General features: G+C 47.8%; 2 protein-coding genes across 2 annotated transcripts in view; both read left to right on the top strand.

The window, feature by feature from the left end:
• nus1 (NUS1 dehydrodolichyl diphosphate synthase subunit) overlaps positions 1-3,876 on the top strand; it is a 9,498-nt gene extending 5,622 nt beyond the window's left edge. Inside the window, exons 3-5 of the mRNA XM_056428695.1 lie at positions 126-278; positions 463-562; positions 2,861-3,876. Coding sequence (XP_056284670.1) covers positions 126-278; positions 463-562; positions 2,861-2,951 — 344 coding nt within the window. The 3' untranslated portion in view covers positions 2,952-3,876. The remainder of the gene's footprint in view (positions 1-125; positions 279-462; positions 563-2,860) is intronic.
• Positions 3,877-5,198: 1,322 nt separating this feature from the next.
• Positions 5,199-24,474, top strand: slc35f1 (solute carrier family 35 member F1). Its single transcript, XM_056428414.1, has 8 exons — positions 5,199-5,293; positions 7,734-7,909; positions 17,187-17,314; positions 19,723-19,882; positions 19,994-20,150; positions 21,532-21,584; positions 21,675-21,829; positions 23,521-24,474. The coding sequence occupies exons 1-8, from the start codon at positions 5,199-5,201 to the stop codon at positions 23,752-23,754; spliced, it is 1,158 nt and encodes a 385-aa protein (XP_056284389.1). The 3' UTR covers positions 23,755-24,474.
• The last annotated feature ends 1,575 nt before the right edge of the window (positions 24,475-26,049 follow it).

Genomic DNA, 26,049 nt, shown 5'->3' with positions numbered 1-26,049 from the left:
CTCTCTCTCTCTGTCTCCTCCCTCTCTCTCCTCTCTCTCTCTGTCTGTCTCCTCCCTCTCTCCCCCTCTCTCTCTCCCTCTCTCTGTCTCCCTCCCCTCTCTCTCTCCCCCCCCCCCTCTCTCAGGGGTGTCCTGCGGCCCCACGGTGAAGGTGCTGTCTCCAGAGGACGGGAAGCAGAGCATCGTCCAGGCGGCGCAGCGTCTCTGTCGCTCCGTGGAGAACAAAGAGAGGAGCTCCAAAGACATCAGCGTCTCCATGCTGGACGTCCTGCTGAGAGGTGGGTGTGTGGGGGTGTGTGTGTGTAGGTGTGTATGTGTGTGGCAGGTATGTGTGTGTGTGTGTGTGTATCTTTGTGTGTGGTGTAGGTGTGTGTGTCGCAGGTGTCTGTGTGTGTGTCACCGTGTTAAAGTCGACGCCCTGACGACGTGCTGCCCGTCTTTTCTCTCCCTTCCTCGCCTCAGACTCTAAGAACGTTCCGGACCCGGAGCTGGTGGTGAAGTTCGGCCCGGTGGAAAGCACGCTGGGCTTCCTGCCCTGGCACATCCGGCTCACCGAGTTCATGTGAGCTGATTACGGTTTTAATATTCTCTAATGTCATATTAAAGCTTCTTCAAGGAGCTGTTGTCATGGTGACGCTCCCCGTGGACCAAAGCGTGTCCCTTTGCAGCATGAGACCACGAGTCAAACGCTACACATGTGACTGAGTGTTTTATACCACATGGACTCACACCTCTAGGGAGAAACCTCTAGGGCAGGGGTGTCCAAACTTTTTGCAACTAGGGCCAATTGTGATAAAGTAAAGATGCCCGGGGGCCAATAGTTCCTTTAGACATTTTTTTAAACCACTAAAGTTACATGAAAATACACTGTTATAAAACAATTTATTTTTACTGTCACAATTACTTTTATTTTTTAAATGACAATGTAACCACATATAATATAACCAAGTCTGCCTTTCATTCAGTCAGATAACAATGACAAAGCTGGATATAGAATACATTACATTTCTATGAGTTACATAACGTTGCAATTAACCTGTTTTGCACTGAATACCTTTTCAAGATAATATCAATAAAGTGCAACCTGTGAAAAATTAAACAAAATAAGATCAAATATTTGGGCATAAAGAGTTTACTGAGTGTTAGTGACACTGCATATCTTTTCAAAATAACAATAACGCGCAACCTTTGAAAAACAAAACAAGTGCAGATATGTCTGTCATTACGTTTTTTTCTATGTGTGATGAAATGGGCTTTCCACTACACCTCTTTTTAAAACGGGGTCGCAGGCTTGATACGGCCACTCTCCATAAAGCTCAATGTTGAGCTCTTGTTTTGAAGGGCAGCAGCTGGAACGCTGAGAGGTAACACCTGGCAAGTCTCCAAGAATCTCGTCTGTCGCGCAGCGTCGTAACGTACACATTTACACGAAAGTCGGCGACAGGCATTTCGCTCTTTATTTATTAATGACTTAGTTTCATGTCCGTGTAGTTTGTAATATGTGAAGTTCTCAAACAAGGTCTTGAAATAAAATAATCTGCATTTCCCCTGGCGCCCCACCTGGTCTCTGCTCTTGAACCCGGAGCAGAGAGCGACTCTGAGACGACTTGTCTTCACCACCGTGGGAACGCAGAGGTGTCGGTTTGCTGTTCCCGCGACATATTGGACGCTCTCTGCCGGCTGGTTGAGCGCGCTCATTTGTATGTGCGCACCTGTCTGTGCGCATGGGGCGGAGCTCCGCCGATACCGAGAGCCAGGAGAAGTGTGAACGCCACCACGTAGAGACAGAAATGACTTGCCGCTGTGTCGATACGATCAATAATATACGACCGTTTAGTTGAATAAAACAACCTGACATTACTTATGTTGTAATCTGGCGCTATAGAGAACATTTCAGTGGGGCGGACCCCCACCCTGTTCTCATGGTATGGGAAACACTAGTAATTCCCACCGCTCCTGAACGCGGCGGCCCTCAGTCAACTTTTCTCCTTTTTTTTGCCGTCGCCATGGCAAATAGGTTTCGAGAAGGGTTCACGCCACGGATGCAGAGCCAGATACATTAGAAAGGAGGAATTACGTCTTTCAAGTTTTTATGATTCATTTATTCTGACAGATCTGGCGGGCCACAAATAACACATTATATGACCGATGTCGCGAGCCATATGAAATCTGACCGCGGGCCGGACTTTGGACACCCCTGCTCTAGGGAGAGACCTCTAGGGAGAAACCTTTGGTAGAGCATCAGAGGACGATCTCATCAGGATGGACAGAAGCAGTAGAGGTCATGTGACCAGAAGGAACACAGCACAGTTAATGCATATGCATATTATTAATAAAATCCACCACACTACAACTCAATGAACAACAGAAACAGTGGATATAAAAGAAACACAATGATAATGAAAGCAGTAATATTAAGGCGACTAATTATAATAACAATGCTGGTAGCAGTGGGCGTGAGGACCACAGTCCAGATACAACCAGCATCCATGGACACCTGAGAGGAAGGGAAGAAGAGTTATTCATGTCCTTTAAGTCATCCAGGAGAGGAGAGAGGAGACGAGAGAGGAGAGGAGAGAGGTGCTCAGTGTATCCTATAGCAGCATCTCTCGGTCTGGACCAGGTGACCCTGGTTCAGGCCTCACTATAAGACTATAGAGGAAAGTCTTCAGTCTCATGTGGCGTCAGGATTGATTTGCAGCTCCACAGCCAGTTAAAGTTCCTCCAGAGTCACTAATATAACAGGAAGAAATCCAAAGAACTCAATGTGACCAGTAGGTGGAACTGTTGAGCTCCCAGTGCGGGTTTGCGATAACTCTTGTTATTCTGTGTGTGTGTGTGTGTGTGTGTGTGTCCTCAGCTCGCTGCCCTCCCACAGAAACGTGTCCTACGAGGACCTGCTGAGCGTCCTGCAGCGGTTCAGTTCCTGTCAGCAGCGGTTGGGCCATTGATGCGTCCCTCGCCCCTCGCCGTCTCCCCCCCCCCCCCCCAGCGTCGGGCCTCCTCTGCCGGCGTCTCCCGGAGCTTTTAAAACGGACTCCAAGGACGAGCCCAGAGCCCGGGAGACCGGCCAGCTCACTTCCTGCCTCACAGCGCTCGTCTCATAATAACGTCACATTCCAGGACTTCTGGAACATGGCCCATCGGAGAGACACACACACACACACACACACACGGAGACACACACGGACACAAGAGGACTGTCTGCATAGACTCCGTGTTCCACAGAACCTCGTCCTGTTGTTCCCCTCCCTGACATTCGGCCTCCAGCTGCTGTTTCGTAGAACGAGGACCGGCCTCCACCCGGCGGAGGACCACAGAAGAAGCGAGGCTTTGTCGCCCCCCCCCCCCCCCCCCCCGAGGTAGATCTGGCTGCGTCCCCCCCGCCCATGAGGAGCTGAGCTCGGTCACAGAGCGGTCGATGATGTGTACATATGAGAGAGATTCCTACGGCTCTGTTGTTGTGTCGGTGGCGTTGCTGACCGAGGTTTGTTCGCGGGAATAAAACGAAAACGCTCCGGCTGCCTGCGGTCCAATCCCACGCCACGTTAGAGGAGTCCCTCACGACTCCCTCTGACATCCACTGAGGGGAGTTCTCACCCGACGGAGGGCCGTCTCGTGATGGGAGACGGACTTATCCAAGCCGAGTGTCTATTGACGGGGGAGCCATGGGGGGGGGTGGGGGTACATCTAGACTTGTCAAACACAAAGTATAAGAATGATAAGAACTGTTTCACTGATGCTTCTTCGTGTCGTGACAAAATGTGTTGCTGTGGAAAAGATTATTTTGAAATTGTTTTTTAATCTGTTTAATTTGGAAATAAAAAGTTCCTTAAGTTCAAACTGCCAGAGGAAGAAAACACTGGGCACATTTAACTTGCAGTTTTTCTTTATCCCCCCCCCCCCCTCATCTCCTCTCCTCCCCCCGAAAGGAAAAACATATTTTGGGATGTCGTCGGTCCGGCGCGTTCATTCTTGTGAACGTTCTTTCCAAGACCTGATTCAAACTTCTGGGTCAAAGGTTAAGGACCCCGTGACCTCACATCCTCATCACTTTGCACAATGTCCAGCGAGGCCAAAAGGTCAATAAAAAAAAAAGAATTGCTGCCATAAATCCAGAACTCGTGCTGAAACATCTGGATCAGATGAAGAGATGACATTCTGGACTGAACTGCGGTGTGAGGGGCGGGGCCTGACGTGTGGTCGCTGTTTATTCGCAAGATGGAAATAAATGAGAAGCGAGTCGAGTGGAGACCTCGGCTCCGTCGTGATGCTCTGAGGTGACAGAGCGTGTACTGTCGTGGTTGGAGTTCTCAGCATTCATACAGGGTTTTCAACTTTTTAAACTATTACCCCCCCCCCCCCCCCTCAAAAACACAATGCGCCGCAGCCCCAAAATGTGTTTTTTTCTTTCAGTCCTGGTCATCGCAGGTGAAGTTCAAACACGTCGCGTAAGAAAGATGACTTGCTGCTGAAAAAGTGGCCCAAACTTTATTCCGCCTCTTCTGGAGTGTGGGGGTCGGGGGAGCGAGGCCCCTCGGCGTGACTGACTGTGTGGCCCTTTACATGTCTCCGTCTCCTCTGAGATCGATGACATTTAAAGAAACGGGTCTTCTCTTTTCGTCGGACAGTTCTGGGCCACGGTGTGTTACGTGATCCCAGTTTCAGAGTTTCAGTGCACACACACACACACACACACATGAACTAGAGGAGCTGATGCCTGATGAAGATGAAGATGCTATGGAGCTATAATGACATCCAACAGAATCCAATTATAAAACGCGCGGTGACGTCATCGGATGATGTATGACGTCCTGATGCATATGACGTCTTACTCCCATGAGGGAGTCTGGCTGAAAAGACGCTCCCTAGTGGTGCGACGAGCTCTCTCTCTCTCTCTCTCTCTCTCTCTCTCTCTCTCTCTCTCTCTCTCTCTCGCGGTGCTGACTCCCGGACAGTTTAGTACAGCAGAGAGGAGGCGCGGGTCCACCGGAACAACGCTACCCTGCGCGCGCGTGTGTGTGTGTGCGTGCGTTATTTCCCTCTGAATTGCGCCTCGGGCCCGCAACCACGGAGACCGGGAGGGTTCCGCTGAGGTGAGCCTGGTCCACGCCTCCTCCTCCTCTTCCTCCTCCTCCTCCTCCCCGGAGCACCGGTTAGTCTGGGAGGAGGAGGAGGAGGGGGGGGGGGGACATAACATGATGTCTGTCGTCTCAACTGCGGAGAGCGTTCCCAGAGGCACGGGCACCCCGGCGCCGAGCCTCTACCAGCGGATCAGGAGGGTCCTAACCAGGTAAGATGATGATGATGAGGGTGATTATGATGATGATGATGATGGCGCTTATCCGAGGCGAGCATCCCTTTTTCCTTCGTGTTGCATTCATCCCACTTTCATCATGCGGACACCTTTCGGTTGAACCTGTGACATGCAGCGGCGCGTCCTGCAACAGATGTGCACACGCAGCCATGCAGCGGCTTCCCTGTTGCGTGAACACAATGTGCGCGTGTCCGGGTTTTACGTGCATCCGCGTGCACCTCCACGGGGCCGAGGACCGGGTGTTGCGGGTTCGGTGCCCGTGATGCGCTGCAGCGCTGCACCTGCACGCCTCCTACATGCCTTCTGCATGTCTCCTACATGTCTCCTACATGCCTCCTACATGTCTCCTACATCTCTCCTGCATGTCTCCTACATGCCTCCTACATGTCTCCTATGTCTCCTACATGCCTCCTGCATGTCTCCTGCATGTCTCCTACATGTCTCCTACATGTCTCCTACATCTCTCCTGCATGTCTCCTACATGTCTCCTATGTCTCCTACATGCCTCCTGCATGTCTCCTGCATGTCTCCTACATGCCTCCTACATGTCTCCTGCATCTCTCCTGCATGTCTCCTACATGCCTCCTACATGTCTCCTACATGTCTCCTACATGCCTCCTACATGTCTCCTGCATGTCTCCTACATGCCTCCTACATGCCTTCTGCATGCCACCTACATGCCTCCTACATGTCTCTTGCACGTCTCCTACATGTCTCCTACATGTCTCCTACATGCCTCCTACACGCCTCCTACATGTCTCCTACATATCTCCTACATGCCTCCTGCATGCCTTCTGCATGTCTCCTACATGCCTCCTACATGCCTCCTACATGCCTCCTACATGTCTCTTGCACGTCTCCTACATGTCTCCTACATGCCTCCTACACGCCTCCTACATGTCTCCTACATATCTCCTACATGCCTCCTACATGCCTTCTGCATGTCTCCTACATGCCTCCTACATGCCTCCTACATGCCTCCTACATGTCTCCTTCATGTTTCCTACATGCCTCCTACATGCCTCCTACATGCCTTCTGCATATCTCCTACATGCCTCCTACATGTCTCCTACATGTCTCCTGCATGTCTCCTTCATGTCTCCTACATGCCTTCTGCATGTCTCCTACATGCCTCTTACATGTCTCCTTCACGTCTCCTTCACGTCTCCTACATGTCTCCTGAATAAAATAATCCGTATCGTATTATAATCTATCCGTATGACTAAAATATAATGCTTATTCTACTTATCCTAAAAATCTAAATATTCTAACAATGTATCAGAAAACGATTTAGTAATATTTAAATATTATTTATACTATCACATTTTCTGAGTTATTCTTTTCACAGCAGATGAGGAATGTTTACAGATCTGATAATCGTGTTAATAATAATATTAATAAGCTGTGTGGGGTCATTATTCTATGTGGACGGCCATCAGCATCACATTTGACTTTACCATTGCTTTCCTAACTTTGCAAACAAAATGCAACAATAAACATAAAAATATACATTTACTGAGCTGTTACCTATATTAAAATAATCGTACCCGATACCACATTTGAGCCGTTTGAGTCCGTCTCAGCATCGGCGTCTCTACTACAGACAGGAAATGATGAAAATATGAATACGATGTCTCAGTTTGAGAATGTGAAGATACGATACAATGATCCGTCTGTGTGTGTGTGTGTGTGTGTGGTGATGTTCTTGTGGCCGCCACAGACACAGAGCGATGTTATCGTAATAAATCCTTGATGGGATGTAGGCGGTCAGAATAAAAGCAGCTCAAACGACAACATGCCAGGCAAGGGAACGGAGTACTATCACTTTTTAAAAAGAACGATATTCACTATATTCAGACATCTCGTCGCAGTCGACGAGGCAGGAAACGCTCAGAACTATCTTGCAAGAAAGAGTTGCAGCTCTCCATCCGCTGCTGTGAAGGCCAAACATCATAATCACCCAGGCCCAAATTTAATTTATTTATTTATTTCGGATATTTAAGCCCTTTGGGTTGCCAAAAAACAAGATGGCGACGGCCAAAATGCCAAACTGAAGGCTCCAAAAGCGCAGTCCAATGGTTGACGTCATGATGACTCCGCCCACTTGCACGATGCAAAGATGGGAGAGCAATACGTCATCTGGTCCAACGCATCAAGTCGCGTCTCCTTTTGGGTCGGGGGGGACACCCACCCTCAGCTTACAACACACACACATCTGCAGACACTGCTGGAGGACATGTCAACATGCGGGTTAAATACATCGGCAGTGTCTCCAGCAGATAGTTTAAGCCTCAAAGAAGTCCGGCTCTCCCGTGTTATGTGTTATGAGGGGATCGTATCCTCCTGGTGTTCACCACCATATACTTGCTGCATGTGAGATCCCCCTGACCGGGACCCTGACCTTTGCCCTCTGCAGGGACCTGCTGGTGACCCTGGCCCTGGGCCAGGCCCTGTCCCTGTTGATCTGTGCCATCAGTCTGATCAGCAAGTACCTGGCTGATGACTTCCACGCCAACACGCCGGTGTTCCAGAGCTTTCTCAACTACATCCTGCTGTTTCTGGTCTACACCACCACACTGGCAGTCAGGCAAGGTACGGCTGGACACTGCAATGTGTGTGTGTGTGTGTGTGTGTGTGTGTGTCTTTGGTACTGATGTAAATGCTGCAAGGATGCTGAAACTAGGAGCGGGTAACACCCCGTTAGTTCAATTCAATTCAGTTTATTTTGTACAGCCCATTATCACAAATTACAAATTTGTCTCAGAGTGCTTTACAATCTGTACACATAGACATCCCTGACCTTTGAACTCACATCAGATCAGGAAAAACTCCCAAAAAAACCTTTGCCAGGGAAAAAAGGGAAGAAACCAGAAAAAAGAATGGAAGAAATCCATCAGGCAGATGGAGGTAGAGAGGAAGAGTGGGCGGGGCATCAGCAGCGCCATGGCATCAGACCCAGCAGGTCCAATGGACTCTATGAGACGTGAAGTCACAAGGACTCAGGAGAGGAAGCAAAGATAGTAATGTGTGATGGAGAGATGAAATTCATCAAGAAGTAGAGAGAGAAGAGGAGAGAGGAGCTCAGTGTATCCTAAACGTCCACCATAAGGAGAGAGGAGAGGAGAGAGGTGCTCAGTGTATCCTAAACGTCCATAAGGAGAGAGGAGAGGAGAGAGGTGCTCAGTGTATCCTAAGTGTCCATAAGGAGAGAGGAGAGGAGAGAGGTGCTCAGTGTATCCTAAGCGTCCATAAGGAGAGAGGAGAGGAGAGAGGTGCTCAGTGTATCCTAAACGTCCATAAGGAGAGAGGAGAGGAGAGAGGAGCTCAGTGTATCCTAAACATCCATAAGGAGAGAGGAGAGAGGTGCTCAGTGTATCCTAAAGCATCCATAAGGAGAGAGAGGAGAGAGGAGCTCAGTGTATCCTAAACGTCCATAAGGAGAGAGGAGAGGAGAGAGGAGCTCAGTGTATCCTAAACGTCCATAAGGAGAGAGGAGAGGAGAGAGGTGCTCAGTGTATCCTAAAGCATCCATAAGGAGAGAGGAGAGGAGAGAGGAGCTCAGTGTATCCTAAGCGTCCATAAGGAGAGAGGAGAGAGGACCTCAGTGTATCCTAAGCGTCCATAAGGAGAGAGAGGAGAGGAGAGGAGCTCAGTGTATCCTAAGCGTCCATAAGGAGAGAGGAGGAGAGAGGAGCTCAGTGTATCCTAAGCGTCCATAAGGAGAGAGGAGAGAGGAGCTCAGTGTATCCTAAGCGTCCATAAGGAGAGAGGAGAGGGGAGAGGAGCTCAGTGTATCCTAAACGTCCAAAAGGAGAGAGGAGAGGAGAGGTGCTCAGTGTATCCTAAGCGTCCAAAAGGAGAGAGGAGAGGAGAGAGGAGCTCAGTGTATCCTAAGCGTCCATAAGGAGAGAGGAGAGAGGAGCTCAGTGTATCCTAAGCGCCCATAAGGGGAAAGGGGAGAGGAGCTCAGTGTATCCTAAGCGTCCATAAGGAGAGAGGAGAGGAGAGAGCTCAGTGTATCTTAAGCGCACATAAGGAGAGAGGAGAGGAGAGGTGCTCAGTGTATCCTAAGCATCCATAAGGAGAGAGGAGAGGGGGGCTCAGTGTCTCCTAAGCGTCCATAAGGAGAGAGGAGAAGAGAGAGGAGCTCAGTGTATCCTAAGCGTCCATAAGGAGAGAGGAGAGGAGAGGAGCTCAGTGTATCCTGAGCGTCCATAAGGAGAGGAGAGGAGAGAGGAGCTCAGTGTATCCTAAGCGCCCATAAGGAGAGAGGAGAGAGGAGCTCAGTGTATCCTAAGCGTCCATAAGGAGAGAGGAGAGGAGAGGAGCTCAGTGTATCCTAAGCGTCCATAAGGATAAGGAGAGAGAGAGAGGAGCTCAGTGTATCCTAAGGCCATAAGGAGAGAGGAGAGGAGAGGAGCTCAGTGTATCCTAAGCGTCCATAAGGAGAGAGGAGAGAGGCGCTCAGTGTATCCTAAGCGTCCATAAGGAGAGGAGAGGAGAGGCTCAGTGTATCCTAAGCTCCATAAGGAGAGAGGAGAGGAGAGGAGCTCAGTGTATCCTAGCGCCCATAAGGAGAGAGGAGAGGAGAGAGAGCTCAGTGTATCCTATACGTCCATAAGGAGAGAGGAGAGGAGAGAGGGCTCAGTGTATCCTAAGCGTCCATAAGGAGAGAGGAGAGAGGAGCTCAGTGTATCCTAAGCTTCCATAAGGAGAGAGGAGAGGAGAGAGGAGCTCAGTGTATCCTAAGTCCATAAGGAGAGAGGGAGAGAGGAGCTCAGTGTATCAAGGAGAGAGAGAGAGAGGAGCTCAGTGTATCCTAAGCGTCCATAAGGAGAGAGGAGAGAGGAGCTCAGTGTATCCTAAACGTCCATAAGGAGAGGAGAGAGGAGCTCAGTGTATCCTAAGCGTCCATAAGGAGAGGAGAGGAGAGAGGAGCTCAGTGTATCCTAAGCGTCCATAAGGAGAGAGGAGAGGAGAGAGGAGCTCAGTGTATCCTAAGCGTCCATAAGGAGAGAGGAGAGAGGAGCTCAGTGTATCCTAAACGCCCATAAGGAGAGAGGAGAGGAGAGGAGCCCAGTGTATCCTAAGCGTCCATAAGGAGAGAGGAGAGGAGAGGAGCTCAGTGTATCCTAAACGTCCATAAGGAGAGAGGAGAGGAGAGGAGCTCAGTGTATCCTAAGCGTCCATAAGGAGAGAGGAGGAGAGAGGAGCTCAGTGTATCCTAAGCGTCCATAAGGAGAGAGAGAGAGAGAGGAGCTCAGTGTATCCTAAGTCCATAAGGAGAGAGAGAGAGAGAGCTCAGTGTATCCTAAGCGTCCATAAGGAGAGAGAGGAGAGGAGCTCAGTGTATCCTAAGCGTCCATAAGGAGAGAGGAGAGGAGAGAGGAGCTCAGTGTATCCTAAGCGTCCATAAGGAGAGAGGAGAGAGGAGCTCAGTGTATCCTAAGCGTCCATAAGGAGAGAGGAGAGGAGAGAGGTGTATCCTAAGCGTCCATAAGGAGAGAGGAGAGAGGAGCTCAGTGTATCCTAAGCGTCCATAAGGAGAGAGGAGAGGAGAGAGGTGCTCAGTGTATCCTAAGCGTCCATAAGGAGAGAGAGAGAGAGAGCTCAGTGTATCCTAAGCGTCCATAAGGAGAGAGGAGAGGAGAGAGGAGCTCAGTGTATCCTAAGCGTCCATAAGGAGAGAGGAGAGAGAAGCTCAGTGTATCCTAAGCGTCCATAAGGAGAGAGGAGAGAGGAGCTCAGTGTATCCTAAGCGACCATAAGGAGAGAGGAGGAGAGAGGAGCTCAGTGTATCCTAAACGTCCATAAGGAGAGAGAGGAGAGAGGAGCTCAGTGTATCCTAAACGTCCATAAGGAGAGAGAGAGGAGAGAGGTGCCCAGTGTGTCCTAAGAGCCCATAAGGAGAGAGGAGAGAGGAGCTCAGTGTATCCTAAGCGTCCTTAAGGAGAGAAGAGAGAGGAGCTCAGTGTATCCTAAGCGTCCATAAGGAGAGAGGAGAGAGGAGCTCAGTGTATCCTAAGCCTCCATAAGGAGAGAGGAGAGAGAGGAGCTCAGTGTATCCTAAGCGCCCATAAGGAGAGAGAGAGGAGAGGAGCTCAGTGTATCCTAAGCGTCCATAAGGAGAGAGGAGAGAGGAGCTCAGTGTATCCTAAGCGTCCATAAGGAGAGAGAGGAGAGAGGAGCTCAGTGTATCCTAAGCGTCCATAAGGAGAGAGGAGAGGAGAGAGGAGCTCAGTGTATCCTAAGCGTCCATAAGGAGAGAGGAGAGGAGAGAGGTGCTCAGTGTATCCTAAGCGTCCATAAGGAGAGAGGAGAGGAGAGAGGAGCTCAGTGTATCCTAAGCGTCCATAAGGAGAGAGGAGAGGAGAGGAGCTCAGTGTATCCTAAGCGTCCATAAGGAGAGAGAGAGGAGCTCAGTGTATCCTAAGCGTCCATAAGGAGAGGAGAGAGGAGAGGAGCTCAGTGTATCCTGAACCACCATAAGGAGAGAGGAGAGGAGAGAGCTCAGTGTATCCTAAAGCATCCATAAGGAGAGAGGAGAGGAGAGAGGAGCTCAGTGTATCCTAAGCGTCCATAAGGAGAGAGGAGAGGAGCTCAGTGTATCCTAAGCGTCCATAAGGAGAGAGGAGAGAGGAGCTCAGTGTATCCTAAGCGTCCATAAGGAGAGAGGAGAGAGAGGAGCTCAGTGTATCCTAAGCGTCCATAAGGAGAGAGGAGAGGAGAGGAGCTCAGTGTATCCTAAGCGTCCATAAGGAGAGAGGAGAGGAGAGAGGAGCTCAGTGTATCCTAAGCGTCCATAAGGAGAGAGGAGAGAGCTCAGTGTATCCTAAGCGTCCATAAGGAGAGAGGAGAGAGAGGCTCAGTGTATCCTAAGAGTCCATAAGGAGAGAGGAGAGAGGAGAGAGGAGCTCAGTGTATCCTAAGCGTCCATAAGGAGAGAGAAGAGGAGAGAGCTCAGTGTATCCTAAGCCCATAAGGAGAGAGGAGAGAGAGGTGCTCAGTGTATCCTACCGTCCATAAGGAGAGAGCAGAGTAGCGAGGAGCTCAGTGTATCCTAAGCGTCCATAAGGAGAGACGAGAGTCCAGGTGCTCAGTGTATCCTAAGCATCCAAAAGGAGAGAGGAGAGAGGAGCACAGTGTATCCTAAGCATCCATAAGGAGAGAGAGAGGAGCTCAGTGTATCCTAAGCGTCCATAAGGAGAGAGGAGAGGAGGAGCTCAGTGTATCCTAAGCGTCCATAAGGAGAGAGGAGAGAGGGCTCAGTGTATCCTAGCGTCCATAAGGAGAGAGAGGAGAGGGCTCAGTGTATCCTAAGCCCATAAGGAGAGAGGAGAGGAGAGGCTCAGTGTATCCTAAGCGTCCATAAGGAGAGAGGAGAGAGGAGCTCAGTGTATCCTAAGCGTCCATAAGGAGAGAGGAGAGGAGAGAGGAGCTCAGTGTATCCTAACGTCCATAAGGAGAGAGGAGAGAGGAGCTCAGTGTATCCTAAGCGTCCATAAGGAGAGAGAGGAGGAGCTCAGTGTATCCTAAACGTCCATAAGGAGAGAGGAGAGAGGAGCTCAGTGTATCCTAGCGTCCATAAGGAGAGAGGAGCTCAGTGTATCCTAAGCGTCCATAAGGAGAGAGGAGAGGAGGAGCTCAGTGTATCCTAAGCCATAAGGAGAGAGGAGAGAGGAGCTCAGTGTATCCTAAGCGGCCATAAGGAGAGGAGAGAGAGGAGAGGGAGAGGGCTCAGTGTATCCTAAGCGTCCATAAGGAGAGAGGAGAGGAGAGGGCTCAGTGTATCCTAAACGTCCATAAGGAGAGGAGGAGAGGAGCTCAGTGTATCCTAAGCGTCCATAAGGAGAGAGGAGAGGAGAGAGCTCAGTGTATCCTAGCGTCCATAAGGAGAGAGGAGAGAGAGGGCTCAGTGTATCCTAAGTCCATAAGGAGAGAGGAGAGGAGAGGGCTCAGTGTATCCTAAGCGTCCATAAGGAGAGAGGAGAGGAGGAGCTCAGTGTATCCTAAGCGTCCATAAGGAGAGAGGAGAGAGAGGAGCTCAGTGTATCCTAAGCGTCCATAAGGAGAGAGGAGGAGAGGAGAGAGGGCTCAGTGTATCCTAAACGTCCATAAGGAGAGAGGAGAGGTCAGTGTATCCTAAGCGTCCATAAGGAGAGAGAGAGAGAGGAGCTCAGTGTATCCTAAGCGTCCATAAGGAGAGAGAAGAGGAGAGAGGAGCTCAGTGTATCCTAAGTCCATAAGGAGAGGAGGAGAGGAGCTCAGTGTATCCTGGCGTCCATAAGGAGAGAGGAGAGAGGAGCTCAGTGTATCCTAAGCGTCCATAAGGAGAGAGAGAGAGGAGCTCAGTGTATCCTAAGCGTCCATAAGGAGAGGAGAGGAGAGAGGAGCTCAGTGTATCCTAAGCGTCCATAAGGAGAGAGGAGAGAGGAGCTCAGTGTATCCTAAGGCCCATAAGGAGAGAGGAGAGAGGAGCTCAGTGTATCCTCCATAAGGAGAGGAGAGGAGGGAGCTCAGTGTATCCTAAGCGTCCATAAGGAGAGAGAGGAGAGAGGCTCAGTGTATCCTAAGCGTCCATAAGGAGAGAGGAGAGCCATAAGGAGAGAGGAGAGAGAGGAGCTCAGTGTATCCTAAGCGTCCATAAGGAGAGAGGAGCTCAATGTATCCTAAGCATCCAAAAGGAGAGAGGAGAGGAGCTCAGTGTATCCTAAGCGTCCAAAAGGAGAGAGGAGAGGAGAGAGGAGCTCAGTGTATCCTAAGCGTCCATAAGGAGAGGAGAGAGGAGAGGAGCTCAGTGTATCCTAAGTGTCCATAAGGAGAGAGGAGAGGAGAGAGGAGCTCAGTGTATCCTAAGCGTCCATAAGGAGAGAGGAGAGGAGAGAGGAGCTCAGTGTATCCTAAGCGTCCATAAGGAGAGAGAGAGGAGCTCAGTGTATCCTAAGCGTCCATAAGGAGAGAGGAGAGAGGAGCTCAGTGTATCCTAAACGTCCATAAGGAGAGAGGAGAGAGAGGAGCTCAGTGTATCCTAAACGTCCATAAGGAGAGAGGAGAGAGGAGCTCAGTGTATCCTAAGCGTCCATAAGGAGAGAGGAGAGAGGTGCTCAGTGTATCCTAAGCGTCCATAAGGAGAGAGGAGAGAGAGGAGCTCAGTGTATCCTAACGTCCATAAGGAGAGAGGGAGAGAGAGCTCAGTGTATCCTAAGCGTCCATAAGGAGAGAGAGGAGAGAGGAGCTCAGTGTATCCTAAGCGTCCATAAGGAGAGAGGAGAGGAGAGGAGCTCAGTGTATCCTAAGCGTCCATAAGGAGAGAGGAGAGGAGAGGGGAGCTCAGTGTATCCTAAACGTCCATAAGGAGAGAGGAGAGGAGAGGAGCTCAGTGTATCCTAAGCGTCCATAAGGAGAGAGGAGAGAGGAGGGCTCAGTGTATCCTCAGCGTCCATAAGGAGAGAGAGGAGAGGAGCTCAGTGTATCCTAAGCGTCCATAAGGAGAGAGGAGAGAGAGGAGCTCAGTGTATCCTAAGCGTCCATAAGGAGAGAGGAGGAGAGGGCTCAGTGTATCCTAAGCGTCCATAAGGAGAGAGAGAGGAGAGAGGGCTCAGTGTATCCTAAGCGTCCATAAGGAGAGAGGAGAGGAGAGAGTGCTCAGTGTATCCTAAGCGTCCATAAGGAGAGAGGAGAGGAGAGGTGCTCAGTGTATCCTAAGCGTCCATAAGGAGAGAGGAGAGAGGGCTCAGTGTATCCTAAGCGTCCATAAGGAGAGAGGAGAGCTCAGTGTATCCTAAGCGTCCATAAGGAGAGAGGAGAGAGGAGCTCAGTGTATCCTAAATGTCCATAAGGAGAGAGGAGAGGAGCTCAGTGTATCGTCCATAAGGAGAGGAGAGAGAGGAGCTCAGTGTATCCTAGCGTCCATAAGGAGAGAGGAGAGAGGAGCTCAGTGTATCCTAAGCGTCCATAAGGAGAGAGGAGAGAGGAGCTCAGTGTATCCTAGCGTCCATAAGGAGAGGAGAGAGAGGAGCTCAGTGTATCCTAAGCGTCCATCAGGAGAGAGGAGAGAGGAGCTCAGTGTATCCTAACGTCCATAAGGAGAGAGGAGAGGAGAGAGCTCAGTGTATCCTAAGCGTCCATAAGGAGAGAGAGGAGAGGTGCTCAGTGTATCCAGTGTATCCTAAGCGTCCATAAGGAGAGAGAGGAGAGAGGAGCTCAGTGTATCCTAAGCGCCCATAAGGAGAGAGGAGAGGAGAGAGGAGCTCAGTGTATCCTAAGCGTCCATAAGGAGAGAGGAGAGAGAGGAGCTCAGTGTATCCCATCCCTCCATAAGGAGAGAGGAGGAGAGAGGAGCTCAGTGTATCCTAAGCGTCCATAAGGAGAGAGGAGAGGAGAGGTGCTCAGTGTATCCTAAGCGTCCATAAGGAGAGGAGAGAAGAGAGAGGAGCTCAGTGTATCCTAAGCGTCCATAAGGAGAGAGGAGAGGAGAGAGGAGCTCAGTGTATCCTAAACATCCATAAGGAGAAAGGAGGAGAGAGGAGCTCAGTGTATCCTAAGCGTCCATAAGGAGAGAGAGAGAGAGAGGAGCTCAGTGTATCCTAAGCGTCCATAAGGAGAGGAGAGAGGAGAGGAGCTCAGTGTATCCTAAGCGTCCATAAGGAGAGAGAGAGAGAGAGGAGCTCAGTGTATCCTAAGCGTCCATAAGGAGAGAGGAGAGGAGAGAGGAGCTCAGTGTATCCTAAGCGTCCATAAGGAGAGAGGAGAGAGAGAGGAGCTCAGTGTATCCTAAGCGCCCATAAGGAGAGAGGAGAGGAGAGAGGAGCTCAGTGTATCCTAAGCGCCCATAAGGAGAGAGGAGGAGAGAGGAGTTCAGTGTATCCTAAGCAGCCATAAGGAGAGAGGAGAGGAGAGAGGAGCTCAGTGTATCCTAAGCGTCCATAAGGAGAGAGGAGAGGAGAGAGGAGCTCAGTGTATCCTAAGCGTCCATAAGGAGAGAGGAGAGGAGAGGAGCTCAGTGTATCCTAAGCGTCCATAAGGAGAGAGGAGAGGAGAGGAGCTCAGTGTATCCTAAGCGTCCATAAGGAGAGAGGAGAGGAGAGGAGCTCAGTGTATCCTAAGCGTCCATAAGGAGAGAGGAGAGGAGAGGAGCTCAGTGTATCCTAAGCGTCCATAAGGAGAGAGGAGAGGAGAGAGGAGCTCAGTGTATCCTAAGCGCCCATAAGGAGAGAGAGAGAGAGGAGCTCAGTGTATCCTAAACGTCCATAAGGAGAGAGGAGAGAGGAGCTCAGTGTATCCTAAGCATCCATAAGGAGAGAGGAGAGAGGAGCTCAGTGTATCCTAGCGTCCATAAGGAGAGAGGAGAGGAGAGAGGAGCTCAGTGTATCCTAGCGTCCATAAGGAGAGAGGAGAGGAGAGGAGGTCAGTGTATCCTACGCGTCCATAAGGAGAGAGAGAGGAGAGAGGAGCTCAGTGTATCCTAAGCGTCCATAAGGAGAGAGGAGAGGAGAGAGGAGCTCAGTGTATCCTAAGCGTCCATAAGGAGAGAGGAGAGGAGAGAGGAGCTCAGTGTATCCTAAGCGTCCCCCTCAGCCTCTCAGCCTATAGCAGCGTCTCTAGGGGCAGAAAGTGACCCTGCAGTGGTCACAGAGGGACACCCGGCTACACACACACACACACACACACACACACACACACACACACACACACACACAGTTCATCCTCTTTGATGCTATTTATCGTGTGGTGACTTTTCTTTGGACAGTAGCTAACAGATATTCTATAAGAAGCATCAGACGGGCTCTTGTGGGGCTCCTGGTTCCTTAAAGACCTCCTTTAGTCTCTCTCTCTCTCTCTCTCTCTCTCTCTCTCTCTCTCCGACCAGGGGAAGGGAACCTGTTGGCCATCCTGAAGCAGCGCTGGTGGAAATACATGATTCTGGGTTTGATAGACATCGAGGCCAACTACCTGGTGCTCAAAGCGTACCAGTACACCACACTCTCCAGTGTACAGGTGTGTGTGTATGTATGTGTGTGTGTGTGTGTGTGTGTGTGTGTGTGTGTGTGTGTACAAAGTCTGGGGTTGGCTCTGACAAAAACAGATGCAATTGGATTGGATGATGGGAAATGAGTTGGCGGTATCCGTCCTCCACCCTAGTCCAGATGGATCCATCACAACAAATATTTAAAATCATTGCGATGAAATGTGGTAGACATTCATGGAGGAACCTCCCCGGTTGGTTTTGATTGACGGTATTAGGTTTGTTTTTAAAATAATAGTTGTTGTTGTGTATTTTATTCAGTCAATCAAATCATTATACAATACAATATTATTGTATATAATATATAAAACAGAAAGACTGTAAAGTTATCGGTAGAAGCAAAAAATGCTTATATATTCCTATCTTAAATTAATATCAAATAAATCAGAAAATTAATATAAAATAAAGAAAAAATAACACTATATATATATATTTATATATATGCATACACACATACACATACACACATACATACAGACATACTTCCACATACATCTTCCATATAAATACGTTTTTAATCACATTTATAACTCAAGAATTGTTTTATGAATAATTCCCTTGAAAACCAAAAAGCAGTTAAACCATTCTTACATCCATTTTAACATTATTCCATAATTGGACTCCTACAACAGAAATACATCTTCTTTTAATCCCTTTTTTTGCCTTTTGTACACACTCAAAGAAATGACTCATTGGATGAACTCAATTAAATTGTTGGCAGGTTTTCCATCCAATAATTATATGCAACTCCAACTCAAATTTAGCACATCAGTGCAATAAAATGTAATTAAGTTAGTCCAACTCATTTGTATCAAATACATCTAAAATAAAATAACGATATTCATTAAATTAAATTAATTTGTGTTTGTCCAACTCAAAATATAAACTAACTAACTAACAAAATATGCAAGACAGAAGGAACGCCCTGACTGGGAATTGAACCCACGGACCTCTGGCTGTGAGGCGACAGTGCTAGCCACTACACCACCGTACAGCCCTGAAAGTGTCTTCACCTCATGTAAACAACTGATTTTCAGCTGGCGCATGCGCAAAGGGTAGTCCTCAATGAAACACATTTATTTTGAGTTGATATGCACACCATCTAACCTAAATCAATCTAATAAATGAAAGTATTCATACATTTTGTGTTACACCCATTAAATATAAATATCTATTTTTGTAATTGATTTATTTAAATGTATCAAACAATATTTAAATGTGTCACCTCGAAGAAGGGTTTGAATCGTTTTTGTGAGTGTAACCTAAATAAATCTAATAAATGAAAGTATTCATACATTTTGTGTTACACCCATTCAATATAAATATCTTCGTTTTGTAATTGATTTATTTAAATGTATCAAACAATATTTAAATGTGTCACCTCTAAGAAGGGCTTGAATCGTTTTTTTGAGTGCAGTAAACTTACAAACATCCAAATAATAGTCGGGGCTTAAACGGTTGAATTCCTCTACACTGCTCAGCTATATTCTGTTTCCCTTGTGGAATACGTCACACACTCAAAAAAACGATTCAAGCCCTTCTTAGAGGTGACACATTTAAATATTGTTTGATACATTTAAATAAATCAATTACAAAAATAGATATTTATATTTAATGGGTCTAACACAAAATGTATGAATACTTTCATTTATTAGATTTATTTAGGTTTGATGGTGTGCATATCAACTCAAAATAAATGTGTTTCATTGAGGACTTCCCTTTGCGCATGCGCCAGCTGAAAATGAGTTGTTTACATGAGGTGAACACACTTGCTTGGCTGCACGGTGGTGTAGTGGCTAGCACTGTCGCCTCACAGCCAGAGGTCCGTGGGTTCAATTCCCAGTTGGGGCATTCCTTCTGTGTGGAGTTTGCATATTTTGTTAGTTAGTTAGTTTATATTTTGAGTTGGACAAACACAAATTAATTTAATTTAATGAATATCGTTATTTTATTTTAGATGTATTTGATACAAATGAGTTGGACTAACTTAATTACATTTTATTGCACTGATGTGCTAAATTTGAGTTGGAGTTGCATATAATTATTGGATGGAAAACCTGCCAACAATTTAATTGAGTTCATCCAATGAGTCATTTCTTTGAGTGCAGTGCAGAAGACACTCTGACTTCTGAGTCTTCCTGGCTGGATATTTGGGCCTAAACATAAAGATGCCACCTTCAATTCAAAAACACAGCTTGATAAATCCACCAGACAGACCTGTAGGATCCGAGTGTGGGTCTCGTTGTCGCTGTGCGGGGCTCCATACGGGTCAGAGGCTCAAACCACTCCATTGTTCCCACCGCTGCTGTTGCTTCCTGGTCTCCGGTCCCACGTGATGAACCTCGTCTGTCTGTGTCTGTGTGTCCGTCCTCCCGCTCAGCTGTTGGACTGTTTTGTCATCCCAGTGGTCCTGCTGCTGTCCTGGTTCTTTCTTTTGGTGAGGTACAAGGCAGTCCACTATGCGGGGGCCGGGCTGTGTCTGCTGGGCGTGGGCTGCATGGTGGGAGCCGACGTCCTGCTCGGCCGGCAGCAAGGCCTCGGTGAGTCCCCCCCCCCCCCAACGCGACCCCAACCGGGAGCACATGAGACGTGTGGAGGTCGCCAGGTTTGATGGACTCGTACCCTCGCTTACGTCCCCCCCCGTCCCCCAGGAGAGCAGAAGCTGTTCGGGGACCTCTTGGTCCTGGGGGGAGCGACGCTCTACGGGATCTCCAACGTCTGTGAGGAGTTCATCGTGAAGAACCAGAGCCGCGTGGAGTTCCTCGGCATGATGGGACTCTTCGGGTCCTTCTTCAGCGGCATCCAGTTGTGAGTTTGTGTGCGGTGGGCAGAGACACACCTCGGGACCGCTGGGCGGGGGTACTCTACTGTCCGGAAATACGGGAATACAATGTGTAGCTACTTGGAGGTCATTTCACTGTCTTGGGAGAACCTTCACTTTCTAAATGTGACTGACCGGTCCGCTGGTTCTTCTCAGTAGATAGCATCCATCCTCCTGTTTGTGTGCAGGGAATAGGGAACACGACTCTCGAAAGTTCTTAAACTCCCGTTGGGCGCGGGCCGACATCGCTGCCTCCGGTTTAAAGACGTGAGGTTGACTAAATGTTGGTGAGGGGAAACACTGGCAACACCATATTCACGGGGGTCCATAGATCTTTCCCCTCAAGAAATGTCGATGAAAATGCGTCCGATGGGTGACCACGAGTCTCCCCTTTACAGACATGCCCACGGTTCTTGTTTGCATGCAGTATAATTGCATTATTTTGGCATTTTCGAAAAGAAAAGTATATCCCTGCATACGTGGGTCCCTAAACACTCTCGACAGTGACATTGGCTGTGACTGTAAAGCTCTTCAATGAGCCCAATGCATTCATGTGTGACGATGATTTCATTGAAGTAAACCATTGTTTAAACTTGACTTCACTGTGTAAAATGGCGTGTTGTGACCTCTGGGGCATTCGGAGGATGTTTCCTAGGTATCATGACGATAGAGCGGTTTCTGATCAGTGGCCATCCAGTTCCCTTTGGCTCTTGCAGAATACCAAATCATAGCATGGACTTCCCTCTGGAGTTCCTCGAGATCTTGACGTATTAATGTGGTAGATGAGAGGAAAGTGTTTGAGTTTTTACATGTTGCACAAAATCTTTGTAGCAACTGATATCGACCCAGAGAATTGACAGATGAACAGTAGATGTCATGAGACCAGATGAACAGTAGATGTCATGTGACCAGATAAACAATAGATATCATGTGACCAGATAAACAATAGATGTCATGTGACCAGATGAACAATAGATGTCATGTGACCAGATGAACAATAGATGTCATGTGACCAGATGAACAGTAGATGTCATGTGACCAGATGAACAGTAGATGTCATGTGACCAGATGAACAATAGATGTCATGTGACCAGATGAACAATAGATGTCATGTGACCAGAAGGAATCATTACAGAGTAACAACACATCCAATGAGTCTGACAGAGTGTATGAATAGTTGGTAGTCGTCATGGACCACGATCCAGACCTCCATGATCCATCAGATGGAGGTAGAGAGGAGGAGTGGGCGGAGCATCAGCAGCTCCATGGCATCAGACCCAGCAGGTCCAACGGACCCAATGAGACGTGTGACGAAATGCAGCATGGACAAGTCCTTCAGGGTTCCTCTGTGTTGGCGCTCTGTTGCAGGGCCATCATGGAGCACAAGGAGCTGCTGAAGGTTTCCTGGAACTGGCAGATCGGTGAGAGTGCACCCAGAAGTCGTGAGTCAGTCAGTTAAACGTGACGTCAGTCCCCGGTAAACGTCCTCCTCTCCCTCTGGGTGTCTGCAGGGTTTCTGTACGTTGCTTTCAGTGCCTTCATGTTCGGCCTGTACAGCTTCATGCCGTTGGTGATCAAGAGAACCAGCGCCACCTCCGTCAACCTCTCTCTGCTCACCGCCGACCTGTACGGCTTCTTCTGTGGCCTCTTCCTCTTCCACTACAAGGTAAGAGCAAACCTTTATTCGGCGATACGCAGGTCCAAAGACGCCCGGATCTACGACCAAAGCATCAGGCGACGCCGAGGCCAGCAAGAAGAATGTGTAGAGCAAAGACGACCATGTCACTCGTTTACATGCATTAGGTCGGACACTATTGAAACGACGGGGACGTTTCTGTTGAGTCTCGCTCCCTTAGTGGTCAGTCGTGTCACTGAGCTTGGTGGCGTTACAAATGTGGACGAAAAAAGTGCTTCAACTGCATTCGTATTAACATTTTGGATATTATACACGACCCAGAGTGTTGCACAGCGATGTGGAATCGAACCTGCGTGCCACGCATTAGTTTGAGTGATACAATTCAGCATAAAACATGAGAATCCAGACGTTTTACAGGGGTACAAATGTCGTGGAGAAGCTCCGGGATGCTGCATCCATTTTGTATCTTTTTTTAAAATCGTGACCCTCAGTATTCCAGGAGTACATTCTGTAGTAACAGTAACACTAGAGACAGAACAATGGAATCTATTCCTTGTTGTCTAGACCAGTGGTCCACAACCTTTTTGTGTGCCACGGACCGGCCTTAACGGCGTGGGCGATACATATAACGTCGTAAATACAACGTATCACATTATTGACAAGTGTCAAGCGGCTCAGACGTACAGACGGATATATTCTGAACTTGATAATCAATCAAAATGTTTTTTCATTCATTCTTTCTGTGCGGCCCGGTACCAAAGGGCCCACGGCCCGGTACAGGGCCACGGCCCGGTGGTTGGCGACCGCTGGTCTCGAGACACAGAGACTGACATTCCCTATAATATTATACTGAAAAATGTCATGACATAACGGTTTAGAGGGTGTTAGGTTGTAGTGGATTTTATGTACACTTGTACATGTAAATAAGGAAGTCTTATGTTTTAAATAATGCATATAGAAAGATAATTTACATAGTGGATATTAGGGAGGAATATTCTGATTAATGTATGGGAAAGTATTATCACTGTATTATATTTGTAACTGTAATGTTGATTTTGTGAGGTTTATTGTTATCATAACTATAGGATGTGGATGGTATGAATGAGATTGGTTTTATTATGGTAGAGGTGCGTTTCCCTTGAGATCGTGGCTGGTTTCCTGTTTAGGCTCTTATTCTGAAAGGTCTGAAATGGGAAGCGGAAAGCTTCTTTGGATACACTCTTTCAAGGGTTAGGGTTATAAAGGCTACTGAAGGGTCTTTAGTCAACAAACACAAGTTGACGCTGATGTGTGACCAATGTAACACTTTAAAATGGCTTCTCTTCGGGAGCCCTCTCATTTCCAGAAGATTCTTAGAGAACTGAGGCCTGATCACAAAAACGTATCCTCTCAGTTTAGGATGACATTGAAGATTGTTGGTAATTTTCGGGAACATCACTCTGTAACACCAACAAACCCTATCGTATCTCAGGATATAAAGCGTCCTACCTAAACGATGTACTCTTATCTTTGAGGATCATGCGTTAGACATGCTAAAGGAAGATCATGACTGCATACACTAAAGAGTAGAGGACCTAGAATAGTTCCCTGAGGGACTCCAAGGTCACGTCTCCATGCCGTTGATCCTTACCCACCGATGTACGGGAAGAAAACCGGATTCAAACCAGCCCGAAGCGGAAGTGTAGAAACACAGCGCCGCTCAGTCTGTTTCTGTGTTGCAGTTCTCGTGCCTCTACCTGCTGTCGTTCGTCCTCCTTCTCTTGGGCCTGGTCCTCTACGCCACCTCGTCCACCTACGTGGCTCAGGACCCGCGAGTCTACAAGCGGTTCAGGAACGCGGGCGGCCAGCCGACCGGCGACCGGCCTCCGCTCGGCGCCGGAGTCCCGGAGCCCTCGGTCACCTACACCGCCCTGGGGCCCGAGGCGGCGGATGAGACCCCCGTGTGCGTCTCCTAAGATCTGTTGAGGGAGTTCTGTCTGTCAGGCCGGTCATCCTCGCCCCAAGAGTTGTATAGAGAGAAATGTGTTGTGTGTACCCGGTGTCCTGAGGTGATCCGCTATAGGTCCTGCTTATCATTTATTGGCCTGGATTGGTGAACAAAGTCTCCGCCCACTCAGTGACAGCGTTCACACACATAGGTGTATCTGAGTATGAGCAGAATGTCGTCAGAGCAAATATCAAAGTGAGTGAACCTGTTGATGAAAGACTGTGAGTAGCCGGTAGTGACGGAGCATTCATGTAAATATATGGTATTGTACTTTTACTGTATTTAATCTGCTTTCTTTTTTTTAACATCTGACAAGAATCTGTGACAAATTAACGCCGTATTAATTGAATGTCTTATCAACTGATTGGAATGTAACGCGTTTTTAAAGCTGCTCACGTTCAGTGGCGAGCTCAGTGAGGAATACGCAGAGTCAGTAAAGTGGGCCACCAACACATGAATGGCAGGTCATCAAATCCATTTGGTGTATTTGTATCCCACAATGCAACACTGGTAAACGTACTGCACCAGCTACTGGTTTGTTATATGCTGGCACACATGCATTTAGTCTTATCATATTTAAGTGTGACTACTTTTACACCAAAAATATCATTTAGTATCCTTTTTCCTGCATTATTATCTTATTATCTTGACAAATATAATTAATGTACTGATAAAAAAAGATCTAAATATAAAACAGAGAGTTTATTTTGGAGTCTGGTCAGATGGTGGCCGGGGGGAGGGGGGGGGGGGGGTTCTCGCATTTGGAAAATATGGATTTGATTTAATTATCTGCATTTCCACTGTGGTGTGTTGTGCTACATGAAAATGTACATAACACACACACACACACACATATGTATATATATATATATGAATTGAAATCAAATCTGAAGTCCATTTAGATTTACATGACTCAAAGTTGGAGCTCTTCTCCAGCTTAACCCTTGTGTTGCCTTCGGGTCATTTTGAACCGATTCAATATTTAACCCTCCTGTCGCCTTCGGGTCAATTTGACCCGATTCAATGTTTAATGTCAGTGTTCTTTCGGGAGTCAACAAACAAACATAAAGTACCTCACACTTAAACTTGGAAAACAATATTAATTCTAATAATTTTCTGGAGATTTTAATAGCTGGGGTCATATTGACCTCAAGGGTAAAATATGTTAGTAAATATAAAGGTAACAGGAGGGTTAAACATTGAATCGGGTCAAATTGACCCGAAGGCGACAGGAGGGTGAAACATTGAATCGGGTCAAATTGACCCGAAGGCAACGAAACTCTCCCGTTTAAAGGATCAGCAAAATAAAAGGAGGTGTGAAACACACATACATACACCAATAAACAAAACAAAAACAACGAAAAGAAAACAGAAAATGAGTTGTTGTTTTTTAACGAAACGCAGTCAGTGATCAGGAAGTGACAGAATTGAGGTTTAATCTGCAGCATTGTATTAAACTATTAAACCCGAATCATTACCAATACTGCTGTCAGCCCGCTGAAAATTAAGAAGACAAGCAATGTTTAGTTTGAGTCTTATGGATTTTTACCATTTCACTGTGGAAGGCCAACCTGGACCCACAGCTGAGCGTGCGGTGCATTAACCTCCGTGTGAACGAGGCCTTCGTTGGTTCGTACGACGCATTTCTCCGTTAGTCGTTAGTTGGAAGCAACACTCGTCCTGTGGATGGACAGGAGAGACGTCACGGGGTCGCCGGGCGGACCGGAGACGAGGCCGTGCACTGGGTTTGCTCCTGACTCTCTAACCTCCTGTCTGGATTATTTACAAGATACTTTCTCGATGCTCCTCTCTCGATGGCCTTTTGTATCCTGTTGGGTGTCGTGCATCAGTGTTGCTGTCGACGATGTGCTCACCATGATGTTACTTCTTTAAAATAAAGCATCTTTGTGAGACCTTTGTGTGCAGTGCTCATATTTGAACACTTGAATTTGCCAATCTCAACCGGCAGTCTTTAGTTTAGTTCTTCACAGGCTGCACTTATTGTTATTTTCTTGAAAATATATCCAGTGCCAAATGTGTTAATTGCAGCAACAATAAGCTATTTGCCAAATATTTGTGTTTTTTTGCACAACTTTATCTGCATTGTTCTAAGAAAGTGATTGCACTTTTTATTAGTTTTTGTCCGATGGAGCAATCTGGTTTAATTAAAAGTGATTGCAATGTTCTTTAATCTATTATTTTAACAAGCACAGATGGAGGAGTCGCAAAAAGTTGTTATTTCAATAATAATTCAGTGTAGACC

This window comes from Pseudoliparis swirei, chromosome 12, assembly GCF_029220125.1.
Source record: "Pseudoliparis swirei isolate HS2019 ecotype Mariana Trench chromosome 12, NWPU_hadal_v1, whole genome shotgun sequence".
NCBI classification, from domain to species: domain Eukaryota; kingdom Metazoa; phylum Chordata; class Actinopteri; order Perciformes; family Liparidae; genus Pseudoliparis; species Pseudoliparis swirei.
The sequence above is the reverse complement of the archived record's forward strand: the minus strand, read 5'-3'. Positions and strand labels throughout refer to the sequence as shown.

Coding starts and splice junctions, on each gene's coding strand:
- slc35f1 (XM_056428414.1), top strand. CDS start 5,199: ATGATGTCTGTCGTCTCAACTGCGGAGAGCGTTCCCAGAGGCACGGGC. Junction 7,910..17,186: donor CACACTGGCAGTCAGGCAAG/GTACGGCTGGAC, acceptor CTCTCCGACCAG/GGGAAGGGAACCTGTTGGCC. Junction 17,315..19,722: donor CCACACTCTCCAGTGTACAG/GTGTGTGTGTAT, acceptor CCTCCCGCTCAG/CTGTTGGACTGTTTTGTCAT.